Genomic DNA, 12077 nt, shown 5'->3' with positions numbered 1-12077 from the left:
TTAATTCTACCTGTCTCATTACACAGTACCAGATCTAAGATAACTCGCTCTCTCGTAGGTTCTGTAACATACTGTTCAATGAAACTATCCCGACAGCATTCTAAGAACTCTTCCTCAAGCCCTCCACGTCCAATTTGAGTCGACCAATCAATATGCAGGTTAAAATCCCCCATGATTATTGCCGTTCCGTTTTTGCATGCATCCATTATTTGCTTGTTTATAGCCCTCCCCACCTCTAAGTTATTATTTGGGGGCCTATAGACCACGCCTACCTGTGTCTTTTTCCCTACTATTCCTTATCTCCACCCACAACGATTCCACGTTTTGCTCCTTAGAGCCTATGTCATCTCTCACTACCGTCCTGATATTATCCTTTATTAGCAGAGCTACCCCACCTCCTTTTTCTACCTGTCTATCCTTCTGATATGCTGTGTCTGAACTAGGAAGTGTAAGTTAGAATTGTTCAATTCCAAAAAGTGTACAAATGGCAAAATGGAGGGGAAAAATGATGGGATTGAGATGAAACAAGGAAAGTGAAATGTACTTAATTTTTTATTATTTAAAAATCTTAAGAAATAAGAAGCATCTCTTAACTTTCGGTATCACAGAGGTTGTTCATCAACCATTAACTTGATGCATCATTACAAAATGTACTGATACAGGAATGGGCAAGCCATAGCTTTTTTTCCGGTGAGGCCATTGGGTACTTATTATGTAACCATCACAACATCAAGCCATTCCATGTGTTTCAAGCTGAGTACTCCAGCATGATACTGATTGTAGTGTAACTTATGGAGAAGCAGGGCAGTTTGGATATCAACTTCTGATTTTTGTTTAACTGTACATGTGCAGTCACTGGAACTTGCTGTCCAATTTGCTCTGACCACTGATTGCCTCACTATTATCTTTACTGCAAAATCTGAGAGAATATTGTGTGAATGAATTTTGGATGCTTTGTGCAGTGATCTGAAATGCTCCATGGTATATATATTCGTCTTGGCTTGTGACACAACAGTGACTGCACATCTCAAAGCACTTTACAGCCAATCAAGTACTTAAGTCCAGTGGTCGTGAAATGCACGATATGAGCGCAAGTGTTTTCTACTCAGTAGCCGAATGTACAGTTACTTTTTTAAAAAGCGGTGTTAGTGTACTGAATTTTCTTTTGCCGCAAAATAAATCTTTGCTCCCTAAAAATTAATGCACAACTTGTACCTTGTGTACCAAGTATAACTTGTATAGAAGGAATTATGTAAACTAAGAAATATCTTGACACTTTGAAGTGCGTATGTATATTTTTAATCTAGTTTTTCAGCATGAGAGAGTGCCCTGAGACTTTGAATAATTTTACCTACATTTCATCAGTTCTGAATTTGACTGCTGAAGAAGTTGCAGGTGGGTTTTCTATTTTGTTTAGCCGGCAAGGAGAGAAGGAAACGTGAGAGAATGCACTCTCCTTGCTCCTTACATTGTCTCAATTCAGCCTGTTGCTCATGAACTCTGAGCTTGCCCCACGCTCCTGCCACCTGAAGGGCATTAATAGTTGCAAAGTGCTGGGAGAGAACTGCAGGGAATTTGAAGCCTGAGCTGATTTTTGGAAACTGATGATTATCTTGTATCTTCCAGTATCTGCAACTGCGTTTTACAGAGCTCAGCCAGTCATTGAATTCATGTGTGAGGTGCTAGACATTCAGAACATCAATGAGCAAACCAAACCACTAACTGACTCTCAGCGTGTAAAGTTTACCAAAGAAATAAGAGGTAATGTTGAACACTTTAAGAAGCAATTTTGTAATTGCTGCAATAGAGAATGTTCAGCTGTTTATGGAAAAGTGGCCTAATTTTTATGAAACTCTTACTTTGAACTCAATTATTTGGACTATTAAAATCCAGTGAACCAAGACTTTTTTTTAGTAGGCAATAGAAACGTACCATTGTGGTATGATTGCCAACTATCAACACTTTACTTAGTAAGTTTGCTAAATCCTCAATTAGTTCCACATGATCCAATTTTCTGTTCGTGATGTATATTCTTGCAGTCTGTTCACTTTATAAGTTTTTGTTTAAAAATTGAATTTGAGCCATGAATGTCTATTCTAAAATATATTTAATATATTTTTAAAGTTGTGTGAACTGCTATTTCTCAGCAGTTATTTTATAACTCGTGACTCCAATGAATTGCATACAACAAAGAAATGGAAAATTGTTTACATGAATGCCATGCTTTGAAATACAAAATAAGAGTTTGTACTGCATAACAATTAATGGCATCCTTATTAAAATCATCTAATTCCCTCAATTTAATTGGTTTGCTGTATCTGTTTATTTTTTTGTGGAAACAGGATGGAATATATACTTTCACATCTCTCAATATTCTGGTTTCTAAATTGGGTTCAACATTTAGAACAAAAAGCTGCTATGTTTTGTAAATATCAGTTTCAATTATCATAGAAATATATGAGGGTTATCATGCACCATTTCCCTTCTGTACTTTTTGCAGTTGCGCTATAAACTTATAATATGCTGCTGTGGACATACAATAATGCCACCACCAGCACAGTCCAACTGCATGCTTAAGCTATGTACTTGGAATTCTATCTTTCAAAATATCTTGATCTTTCTAGGAATTTGCAAATACAATTCTTGTGCCGCAAGCAACAAAAGATAAATATAATGAAAATTTGTAACAAATGCTAGTCCTGCTTTCTGCAACTCTTATTGACCTGTTCTGTTTGTTATTAGGTCTGAAAGTGGAGGTAACTCACTGTGGACAAATGAAAAGGAAATACAGAGTATGTAATGTCACCCGACGGCCGGCCAGTCACCAGACGTGAGTATGCTCTCCTGTGTAATATCCATACTTCCTGCACCAGTACAGCAAAGTTGAACTAACTAGAGAAGATTTGAGCACTAAACATGTGGACATTACACTTTCATGAAATACTGATTAAGTCTATTAGGTAATAACCTGGGATGCTTGGTTAAAATATAGTGATCATAAGATGCTGAAGTATTAGTGGCGCAGGGTTAAATTCCTCACTGTAAACACTTGCATATAAATCCCTACTCCTGTTTGTGAAAACATGTATGAAAACGCTCTTGTAAGCATCTTTGCTTCATGGCTACTAATTTCAGTCAGTACAATTTTTAAAAGTATAAATTTTAATTGCCTTTTATGTAATTAATGCTGGCTTCACTTACCGCATCCAGTAAGCAGAAAACTTACAACTTGTACAAGTTAAACAGCAATTTGGGTAGCTGAGATATGGTTACAGGGTGACCATGGTTGGGGAAACAAATATTCTGGGGCACCCACAATATTTCGAAAAGGCAGGCAGAATGGAAAAGAAGGAAGAGGAGCCTTCATTATAAAGGATGATGTAAGAACAGTAGGAGCTTGGGAAATAGGAGGAGGCAATTTGGCTTCTTGAGCCTGCTTTGCCATTCAGTTAAACCATGGCTGATCTTCTACACCTCGAGGCCATTATCTGGCACTATCTCCATGTCTTTACTACCTAGAAATCTATCGATCTCATTCTTTAATATGCTCAATGACCTGAGCCTCCACAGCCCTCTGGAGTAGAAAATTCCAAAGGCTTACTGCCCACTGAGTGAAAAAAACCCTCCTTATCTCGGTTCTAAATGGCCCACCCCTTTATTAGCAGAGAGGCAGGATCTTGTTTTAGAAGATTGGATGGTGATTAGGAATTACGTGGGTCAGAAAACTCAAAAAAGGAATAGCCTTTTGGGTCCCCTAACAGTTACATCATTGGACAGAGCATTAAGCATGAAATAACTGGAGCTTGTAACAAAGGCAATGTAATACTACGGGGGACTTCGGTCCATCCATACAAAGATTAATCAAATTAACACGGGTAGTTTGGAAGATGAATTTATAGAATGCTTTTGTGACCGTTTTCTTTTTATCATAGAAATCATAGAAATCATAGAAACCCTACAGTGCAGAAGGAGGCCATTCGGCCCATCGAGTCTGCACCGACCACAATCCCACCCAGGCCCTACCCCCACATATTTTACCCGCTAATCCCTCTAACCTACACATCCCAGGACTCTAAGGGGCAATTTTTTAACCTGGCCAATCAACCTAACCCGCACATCTTTGGACTGTGGGAGGAAACCGGAGCACCCGGAGGAAACCCACGCAGACACGAGGAGAATGTGCAAACTCCACACAGACAGTGACCCGAGCCGGGAATCGAACCCGGGACCCTGGAGCTGTGAAGCAGCAGTGCTAACCACTGTGCTACCGTGCCGCCCCTGGAATCCTGAATTGGAATCCTGAATTGAAACTCATGTTCATGGATTCATTTTTCCTCTTCCACTTGAGGATTTTAAGATGTACCAATTCCAGCCTAAATGCCTTTTGATATTGTGGTTTTGTAACACATTCTTTGCATCACTGATATCTGCGTGTGTAAACATTTTTGAATCCACCTCTTTGTCATGTGCAATCTTTCTTTGTATTGACCACCTGGCATCAAAATAACATTGCCTTTCCTCATGGTTTTCAATTATTGGCCTCACCAGGTTTCCTCTGCAACTGGAAAATGGGCAAGCAATGGAATGTACAGTGGCACAGTATTTCAAACAAAAGTACAATTTGCAGCTTAAGTATCCTCACCTACCTTGTTTACAGGTGGGACAAGAGCAGAAGCACACCTATCTGCCACTTGAGGTAAGATTAAAATGGAGGGATTTGTATATTAAAGTGAGAAATTGTAATGAAGTTCAACTATTGGAGTCACCTGCAAGCTTCCACGTTTCCCATGGACTATTAAAAGATTTTGTTTAACGTTACCGTTGCACATAAATGTGCAGAGTAGGTTGATCAGCCATAGTTAATTGCCTCTTAATGTCAGGGGGACTAGCAGGGTAAATACGTGGGATTACAGGGATAGGGCCTGGGTGGGATTGTCCTCGGTGCAGGCTCAATGGGCGAAATGGCCTCCTGCACTGTAGGGATTCTATGATTCTAGCCGTTGCTTCAGTCTGGTGGTAGGAGGGGAAGAAAATGTCATTACCGGGTGTCAGTAAAAATGGTCAAGAAACAGGAGATACAGATTTGGAGTGTTGACAAAAGAACCAAAGTTGACTTGAGAAACTTCTTTCCAAACCCTCACCTCTCAGTTATGCAATGTACTGAGTGAGAGGATGGTGGAAGCAGATTTACTTGTGGCAATTGGAGGAGCATCTGAAATACAAAAGGAAATGAGTATTACGGGGAAAGGGCAGGAGAATAGAACTAGCTAAATTGTTCTTGCACAGAGCTACAGCAGACTAGATAGGCTGAGGGGACTCCTTCTGTACTGTCTGCGTAACCATTCTATCATTTTAGTAGTTCAGACCAACAAGCAATTGTCCAATATCTTGTGTTCTCCCTTCTCTACATCACATCGTAAATATTACCCATTTAGATTAATTGAGGGAAAGATACCCATTTAATATCTATGCATATTGTAACCTGGTTTTGTAAGGCATGCTAAAAATAAAAAACTTCTAAATATATGAATTTATTGTGCCAATTTCCATTTGTAGGTATGTAACATTGTAGCCGGGCAGCGTTGTATCAAGAAACTAACAGACAATCAAACGTCAACAATGATCAAAGCAACAGCACGATCAGCGCCCGACCGACAAGAGGAGATTAGTCGTCTAGTAAGTGAGAGTAAAATTTAAAGTTTGGATTATCATTTTTAAGAGATATGGTGCAAATTCACCTAGAGCTGAGCTCATGTTGAAAACAGAATTTTTTGCAGCTAATGGAAAATAAACACCTTTTTTGATTTATTGAATTTGAAGAAATTTGTTTACACTGAAGCACGAAGATGGGAGAGTTGTTCATTTGCCCCTTTGTCTCTGAATTAGCTGATCTCCAATTTAGTGTAATGGTTAGAATATTTGGCCTCATGATCCTGAGTTAGGGATGGGGAAATGATCATACAAGATTCCTGCCTGTAATTTTGATTTCTGTTGGAAAGTGTGTCTGTATGACCGTGGTTGAGAATGGCACTCACCTCACTTATGGTACCTTGATTTTTCTGGGAGTCTCCCAGTATCTGGCAACATATTCCTGTAAAAGAAAATTGAAGGCCGGGGGTGGGGGAATTAAACTTTGTGATAGTTTGAGATTCTTCTGCTTTGACCTTTTGAAAGGGAAGCAGTTTTTATCCAGTAACATTCTGAATAAGATTCAAGTGAAGCATTGCCACAACAGTCAAATATGGAGGGTGTATCTTTCTGAATTGCTTAATTTCAGGAACTCCTAGGACTGCAGATCACTTGATTTTTTTAAAAAAACAAGAACTGTGTTAATTGACGGCTAAAACACAACTCTGCACTTCAGAAAATTGTGCGCTTTCTGTTTACATGTTTTTATTTGTTTGTCTTTTACTATGTTGCTTGCCATTCTCGTTTAAGCACCATGTAAAAATGTGACATTTCATATTTGGCATGCACAATGACCTCCTTTGAGTAAAAATCCTTCAAATTTGAACAATTAACTGTGTTGCACCTACATTCGCTGCTCATGATTGATGGCTAGTACTATTGAATATCCAGCACTGTATTTCACTTGTACCCACAATTATGATTAACCTGATCTTTGCAAAGCAGAAGACTGTTCAAACAAACTCTAGTGAAATTATTTTATTCCATTTGTGGAAATCTGAGCCACTGTAAATCAACACATTTTGTTGTGCAAAATCAGAAAATACAGTCAATGTGTTTCCTTTGGTCACTTGTCCCTTCCACCTAATTGAATTGCAACTTGTTGCCAAAATGTCTGTAATTGAGCCTCATGAAGGCTACTGAGCTGTAATTTTTTTGTCAAATTATGAAAGTGGCATGAAGTACACCTATTATCCTGTAAACGTTTGCCATTAAAATAGCACTTTAAACCTCTATCGTTAAAATGTATCTTGGAAAATAACTTTTGGAATACTTGTTTTCTTTTTTAAAGGTGAAGAGTAACAGTATGATTGGCGGGCCAGATCCATATTTAAAGGAGTTTGGTATTGTCGTTCATAATGAAATGACTGAGGTTACAGGTCGGGTGCTGCCTGCACCGATGCTCCAGTATGGAGGCAGGGTAAGTCTGATGTTGGACGGAAGCAGCTGGAATTGTGAATGCACAGGACTTGAAGTAAGTGATATAGCACACTGCTACGCAATATGTATGAGCTATACAGCAAAACTATTTTAAGCAAAAGTATTTACCAGCAACTGTTTAATTCTGGCAAGTTAAAATCTTTGCTTCATTTGGAAGCTGCTGCTCTGCTATATTTGACAGTGTCCAAAGTACTGTCCAAAATAGATTTCATGTTGTACTTAAGTTTCCTTTCTTCCTCATGGAGACAAAACCATGGAGATTATCTCTGAGGAGAGAAAATATGTTGGTGGTAAAATTTTTCTGTGAAGTATTTTCTATATACTAGCTTTTTTAAGTGTTTCAAATTTATAACTAATTTCAGTGCCCAAACAGAAACTCAGCTATTTGCATTGGCTAAGAATTCTACATCGCTGTGAAAAATGACAGCTAAATCAATATTCTTTCCATCAGAAAGTGGAGTTATGGATATGGGAGAGAAATAGTTATCTTTGACAATTGGAGTTTGTTCATATTTTTCAATCAGTTAATTTTATGTTAAACTTAAAAAAAATGCTCCAGGGGAGACTTTTTATTCACAACATAGTAGCATCCAATTTCAGGTTTGAAATATTTTATTTTTCCATCTGAATTTAAAAATGGAAGATCTATCAGCACTAAAAACTGGTTTAAAAGTGTCTGTGTTTTCATTTTTATATGTGCAAATAACATTTCTCATTTAGCAATTGAAGCTGCAAATTTAATCCTGGTCACACAATTGGTCGCTGCCATTTTAGCACTTAGTGTAATTTGTTTAAAGAATTAAGTTTTTTCATTTGCCACAAAACTCAACAAATCCCCCAAACTGTGATACAGTACAGATTGGCCATTATTCCACATAAGCATACAGAAAAGACCAGCAAATATTCATACAAATTATTCCAATTATCAATCATTGCAATTGTTGTAGTCAGAGTCTCCTCTTGTATGGATAAAGGATGCAAAGAGGAGATCACAGGATACAATCATGAGAACATGGCCCCATAGTGCACACCCTCCTCCAAAGGATAACTGAGGCAGAACTACACCATATATGGGATCTCTTACAGCAGCGGTCTCCAAACTCCGATCCGGATGTGGCCCGCTGCGGGCCGTAGTTTGGAGACCCCTGCCTTATAGGATAATATGCAACCAACCAGGCCTAACTCAACATCCCAGAACCTCCAAACAATGAAAGAATAACCAGGAAAAGGGGAACACCAGAATACTGGTACAAAAATGTAGCATGGCAGTGTATGCTCTTAGATACAGAAACCAGTAAGCCAAGGATTCATTCACCTCGCCTAGGCTTGCAACCCAACAAACTTCTGCCCCATTCACCAGCCATATCAGAGGCACCAATTAGTCTTCCTATTACCGGGAAACTTGAACCATTTTCCTCTAAAGAAGCCCCACTAAAATGGAGAAGAATCGTCAAGACACCCATCAACAGGATATCTCTGGGTACCTCGCTCCCAACAAGACAATGGAAACTCTCCAGGGTTAAGTGTAACCAGGCTTTTTCAACACCCTACCAACTTAAATGAAGAATGGAAGGCCCAAAGAGACACAGGAGCATCAGGATTATCCAGTAGATGTCAGACGGACTCTCTCCACATACACACACACACACTTTTGCAGAAAGGATACCAAAAACAGAACAGCGCCACCTCAGCAGGAACAGCACACTGCCCCCAAAGGGGAGCCCAAACCTAGAAGATGGACAGACTGGAAGTCTCCACATAAGACCACTTGGAGGGGGCGATCTAACCTCCAAGTGAAAGGAGACTCCAACAACACTGAACCATATTCCCCAGACTTGTACTCTGGCCCCACTACCAACAGGACATTACATCCCCTGGGGAGCCAAATCTCTGGAGAGAAAACAGTCCAGAAGCCCCCAAAAGGGAACGTCTTGGAGGACGGCAACCAACTTCCCTGTCCAACGTACCTTCCCCCGACCCAGATAATTAAGCCACTATTGGCCTAACCTGCTCAATGACACCCTAAAATAAGGGCCAACAAGCCAAGAATACTCTCATCACCCCAATACATTGAACAAAGCAAACTACCCCCTTCTCTAGGTATCCCAAACGTGCCATTTTAGGCCTCGCCATCAATGAGATTCCACCCATTACCCCCCCCCTCCAAAATCAGAGAAACCCCAACTGAATAATCCCTTCCATGAGCCAAGCAAACAAACAATTATTGCCACCACCCACATAGCTAAATCAAAATAGATCAACCTAACATGGCTACACATTCAAGGATAAGTCAGTTACCCCCAGGTGTGCACCATAACATAGTTCCCCTACTCTAACAACACCAGAGACACCAGCGACAAAAAAAGGCACAGTCTTTTCCAGGATACATGATCTGTCCGTACTTTCTCCAGAAACAAAGCAAGAATTCCCTAATCCCAAATTAGCAAAAATACAAAAGAAAAACATGACCACAATAGTTTTAATGGGGGACTTGCCTTAACCACAACGAGAAGTTATAAAAACCATATCAACCATCTCTGCACCAAACCATCCATACAACACCCTGCTGTGGCATTACTCATCAAAAAAATAAAGTGAAAGGTACCAAAAGTTGTAGTCCCTCAGTGTAAATGCAAGGATTGCAACAAATAAAAGAAAAAACAAACCAGGTAAATACCACACAACCATCATGTCATACAACCAACTCTATATGCTCCCCAATGGAAAGGAGACTCTAAAACAATTAAGCTACCACTTCCCTTGTTCCACTGCCGGAGCACGCCAGTGGACGAATACCATCCAAAAAGATAATAGACAATCCTGATTTTTGCAGTGTAATAGGATCACAGGTGACAAACGCCTCTGTGCTCATATATAATACACCCGTGTCAGGATAAAAGACAATCACCGAATCAGGATTATAATCTTCGGGAACAAAGTTCAGCCTTAAAGATGAACTGCAGGATAATATAACCATCCATGAAACTTAAAAAGGTCAAGTCATCGAACAACATCCAGAGTTTCACCAAAGCCTCTACCATGTCATCATCTCAAAGCCCTAACAAAGAAAAGCCTAGGCCCTGGTGGGTGGCAAGGACCTGACATGTCCAGCCATCTCCAACCCTCCTTGAGGAACAAAGAGGGCAAGATAACGTAGGACCAGTGGGCGGAGTCTTCGATTGACGGATCACATGCCTCAAAGACCGGATACCATATGCTTAATTGAAACCGAGATGCCCAGCCCTCAAATCAAGTGAAAGCATGGCAGCCACTTCCCAATTCAGCTGGAAGTTCATCCCCAGCACCCCTCGGGAGACTGAAAGCACTGACACTCTTTCCTCCGGCCCCATCTCCCCAAGTCATTAAGGATGAATGACACACCATGCAGCAGGGTTTCTACAAACTGAAGATGAAACTTCACCCAGGAAACTGCTCTTTCCATTGATGGGATTCTCTTCTCTGCTACATCCATTCTCTTTAGGATATCTCGCAGTTCATTAAAAGAAGCACCAGAAATGTGTGCCAGGGAGCTGGGACAGTCGTCCACAACTTCATCCATAATGACAATCACCAGCTCGATGCCAACAGCATCACTGAAGCGTAGGCCTGCTCACCAGCAAAACGGCCACCCTGGCTGTCTACCACCTCGATCAGACAAGAATTTTCTGGACTTGACTTCGCTCCCCTTCGCCAAAATTTAGCCAGGATCTTCTAGGATCACAGCACAGATTATGCACATCAGGATTGGATAATTGTGGGTTGTGCATCAGGATTTAAAAAAAACTAATTAAAATATGATTAGTGCCAGAGCTCGTGAAAATACAACCATTCCTGTGCTTATATCATGTGACACCACCCCCCCCCCCCCCAAACCTTTAATATTTCGAAATAAGTATTTTTAGGTAGTATTTCCTGAATTGGGAGGAGTATGCCTCTGTCATAATACACTCCGAAACCACTCTAGAGATGACCGTCTGAATCTGCCAGTTGGCTCAAGCACCTGGATACAAAAACTGAGCTATATCTACTGTAGTGTTTCTCTGATAGCTATGAGAGCTAAACAAGCCGCTTCAGTTGCGGCTCTCTTGTGCAGCTGTATAATTGTTGAAAACAAAATTGTTCAAAAAGCTCAGCAGGACTGAGTAGGGTTTGCAAGTTGAACCCTTATTCCTATATGTGTGTGAAGTGCTTGATGGAGATTTCATTTATAAAATACATATTTCTTCAATTATCATTCATTTCCCATTCCTACATTGCCCTCCATGTAACTTAGCTTGAGTGGGAAATAAACAAATTGCACAAGTTGCAATGTGCAAACCTTCATTTTTGCAAAGCCCAGTTTAAAAACTTTGTCCTTTTGACTACCCTGCCCTCGTGGCCATCTTTGACCCTTGCAGCTGTTGCTTGTGCATTGCTTCCTACTTGTGGACAGGTTTGTTTTCTTTTAAGATCAAGCGGTTTCAACCAATTGAATTTTTATGACAGTTTCTGGTAGATTTATAAAACGTGTTTCAATTAAACACACGAGCCTTAGATTCTAACTTGTGTAAATAGTTGGATATCTTGTCTCATAATTAGTTACGTGTGTCATGATCCTGTCTTGGACCATAAGTTTTCATTCTGTCAAAAGCTTCCAGAGAATGCTGGATTAATTTGTTTAGTGTCAAAATTCGAGGTTATGCTGGTAAAAGGAACACAAGCTAGGTAATCGCTTTCTCTACTTTCACTTCTATAGTCCTGCAGTGAAAGACTAGGCACACAGCATTAAATATGCTTTGCATCAGACCAAGACTTTTCCTTGAAATTTGTTATTGGTAAATTAGAGCGGAGGGAAATTCAGCCACTGCATTGAATGTTATCCGAACTCTTCAGAATCTCCCAGCTTATGTTATTTGAACACATTGGATGAGCTCATCTGTTTTTTTAAAATTTCCTTCCACCATTTCTTT

General features: G+C 40.0%; 1 protein-coding gene across 2 annotated transcripts in view; it reads left to right on the top strand.

Annotated features, from left to right (window-relative positions):
* Positions 1–12077, top strand: part of ago4 (argonaute RISC component 4) — a 68798-nt gene that overhangs the window by 35125 nt on the left and 21596 nt on the right. Inside the window, exons 6-10 of one of the 2 annotated variants that reach the window (XM_078237899.1) lie at positions 1627–1761; positions 2743–2830; positions 4549–4696; positions 5557–5676; positions 6980–7108. In XM_078237899.1, coding sequence (XP_078094025.1) covers positions 1627–1761; positions 2743–2830; positions 4549–4696; positions 5557–5676; positions 6980–7108 — 620 coding nt within the window. Of the gene's footprint in view, positions 1–1626; positions 1762–2742; positions 2831–4548; positions 4697–5556; positions 5677–6979; positions 7163–12077 lie in introns of both variants that reach the window. The other variant, XM_078237898.1, reaches the window with a different exon arrangement.

Source organism: Mustelus asterias, chromosome 21 (genome assembly GCF_964213995.1).
Source record: "Mustelus asterias chromosome 21, sMusAst1.hap1.1, whole genome shotgun sequence".
Taxonomy (NCBI): Eukaryota; Metazoa; Chordata; class Chondrichthyes; order Carcharhiniformes; family Triakidae; genus Mustelus; species Mustelus asterias.
Note: the sequence above shows the minus strand (reverse complement) of the source record. Positions and strands in the feature narration are given on the sequence as shown.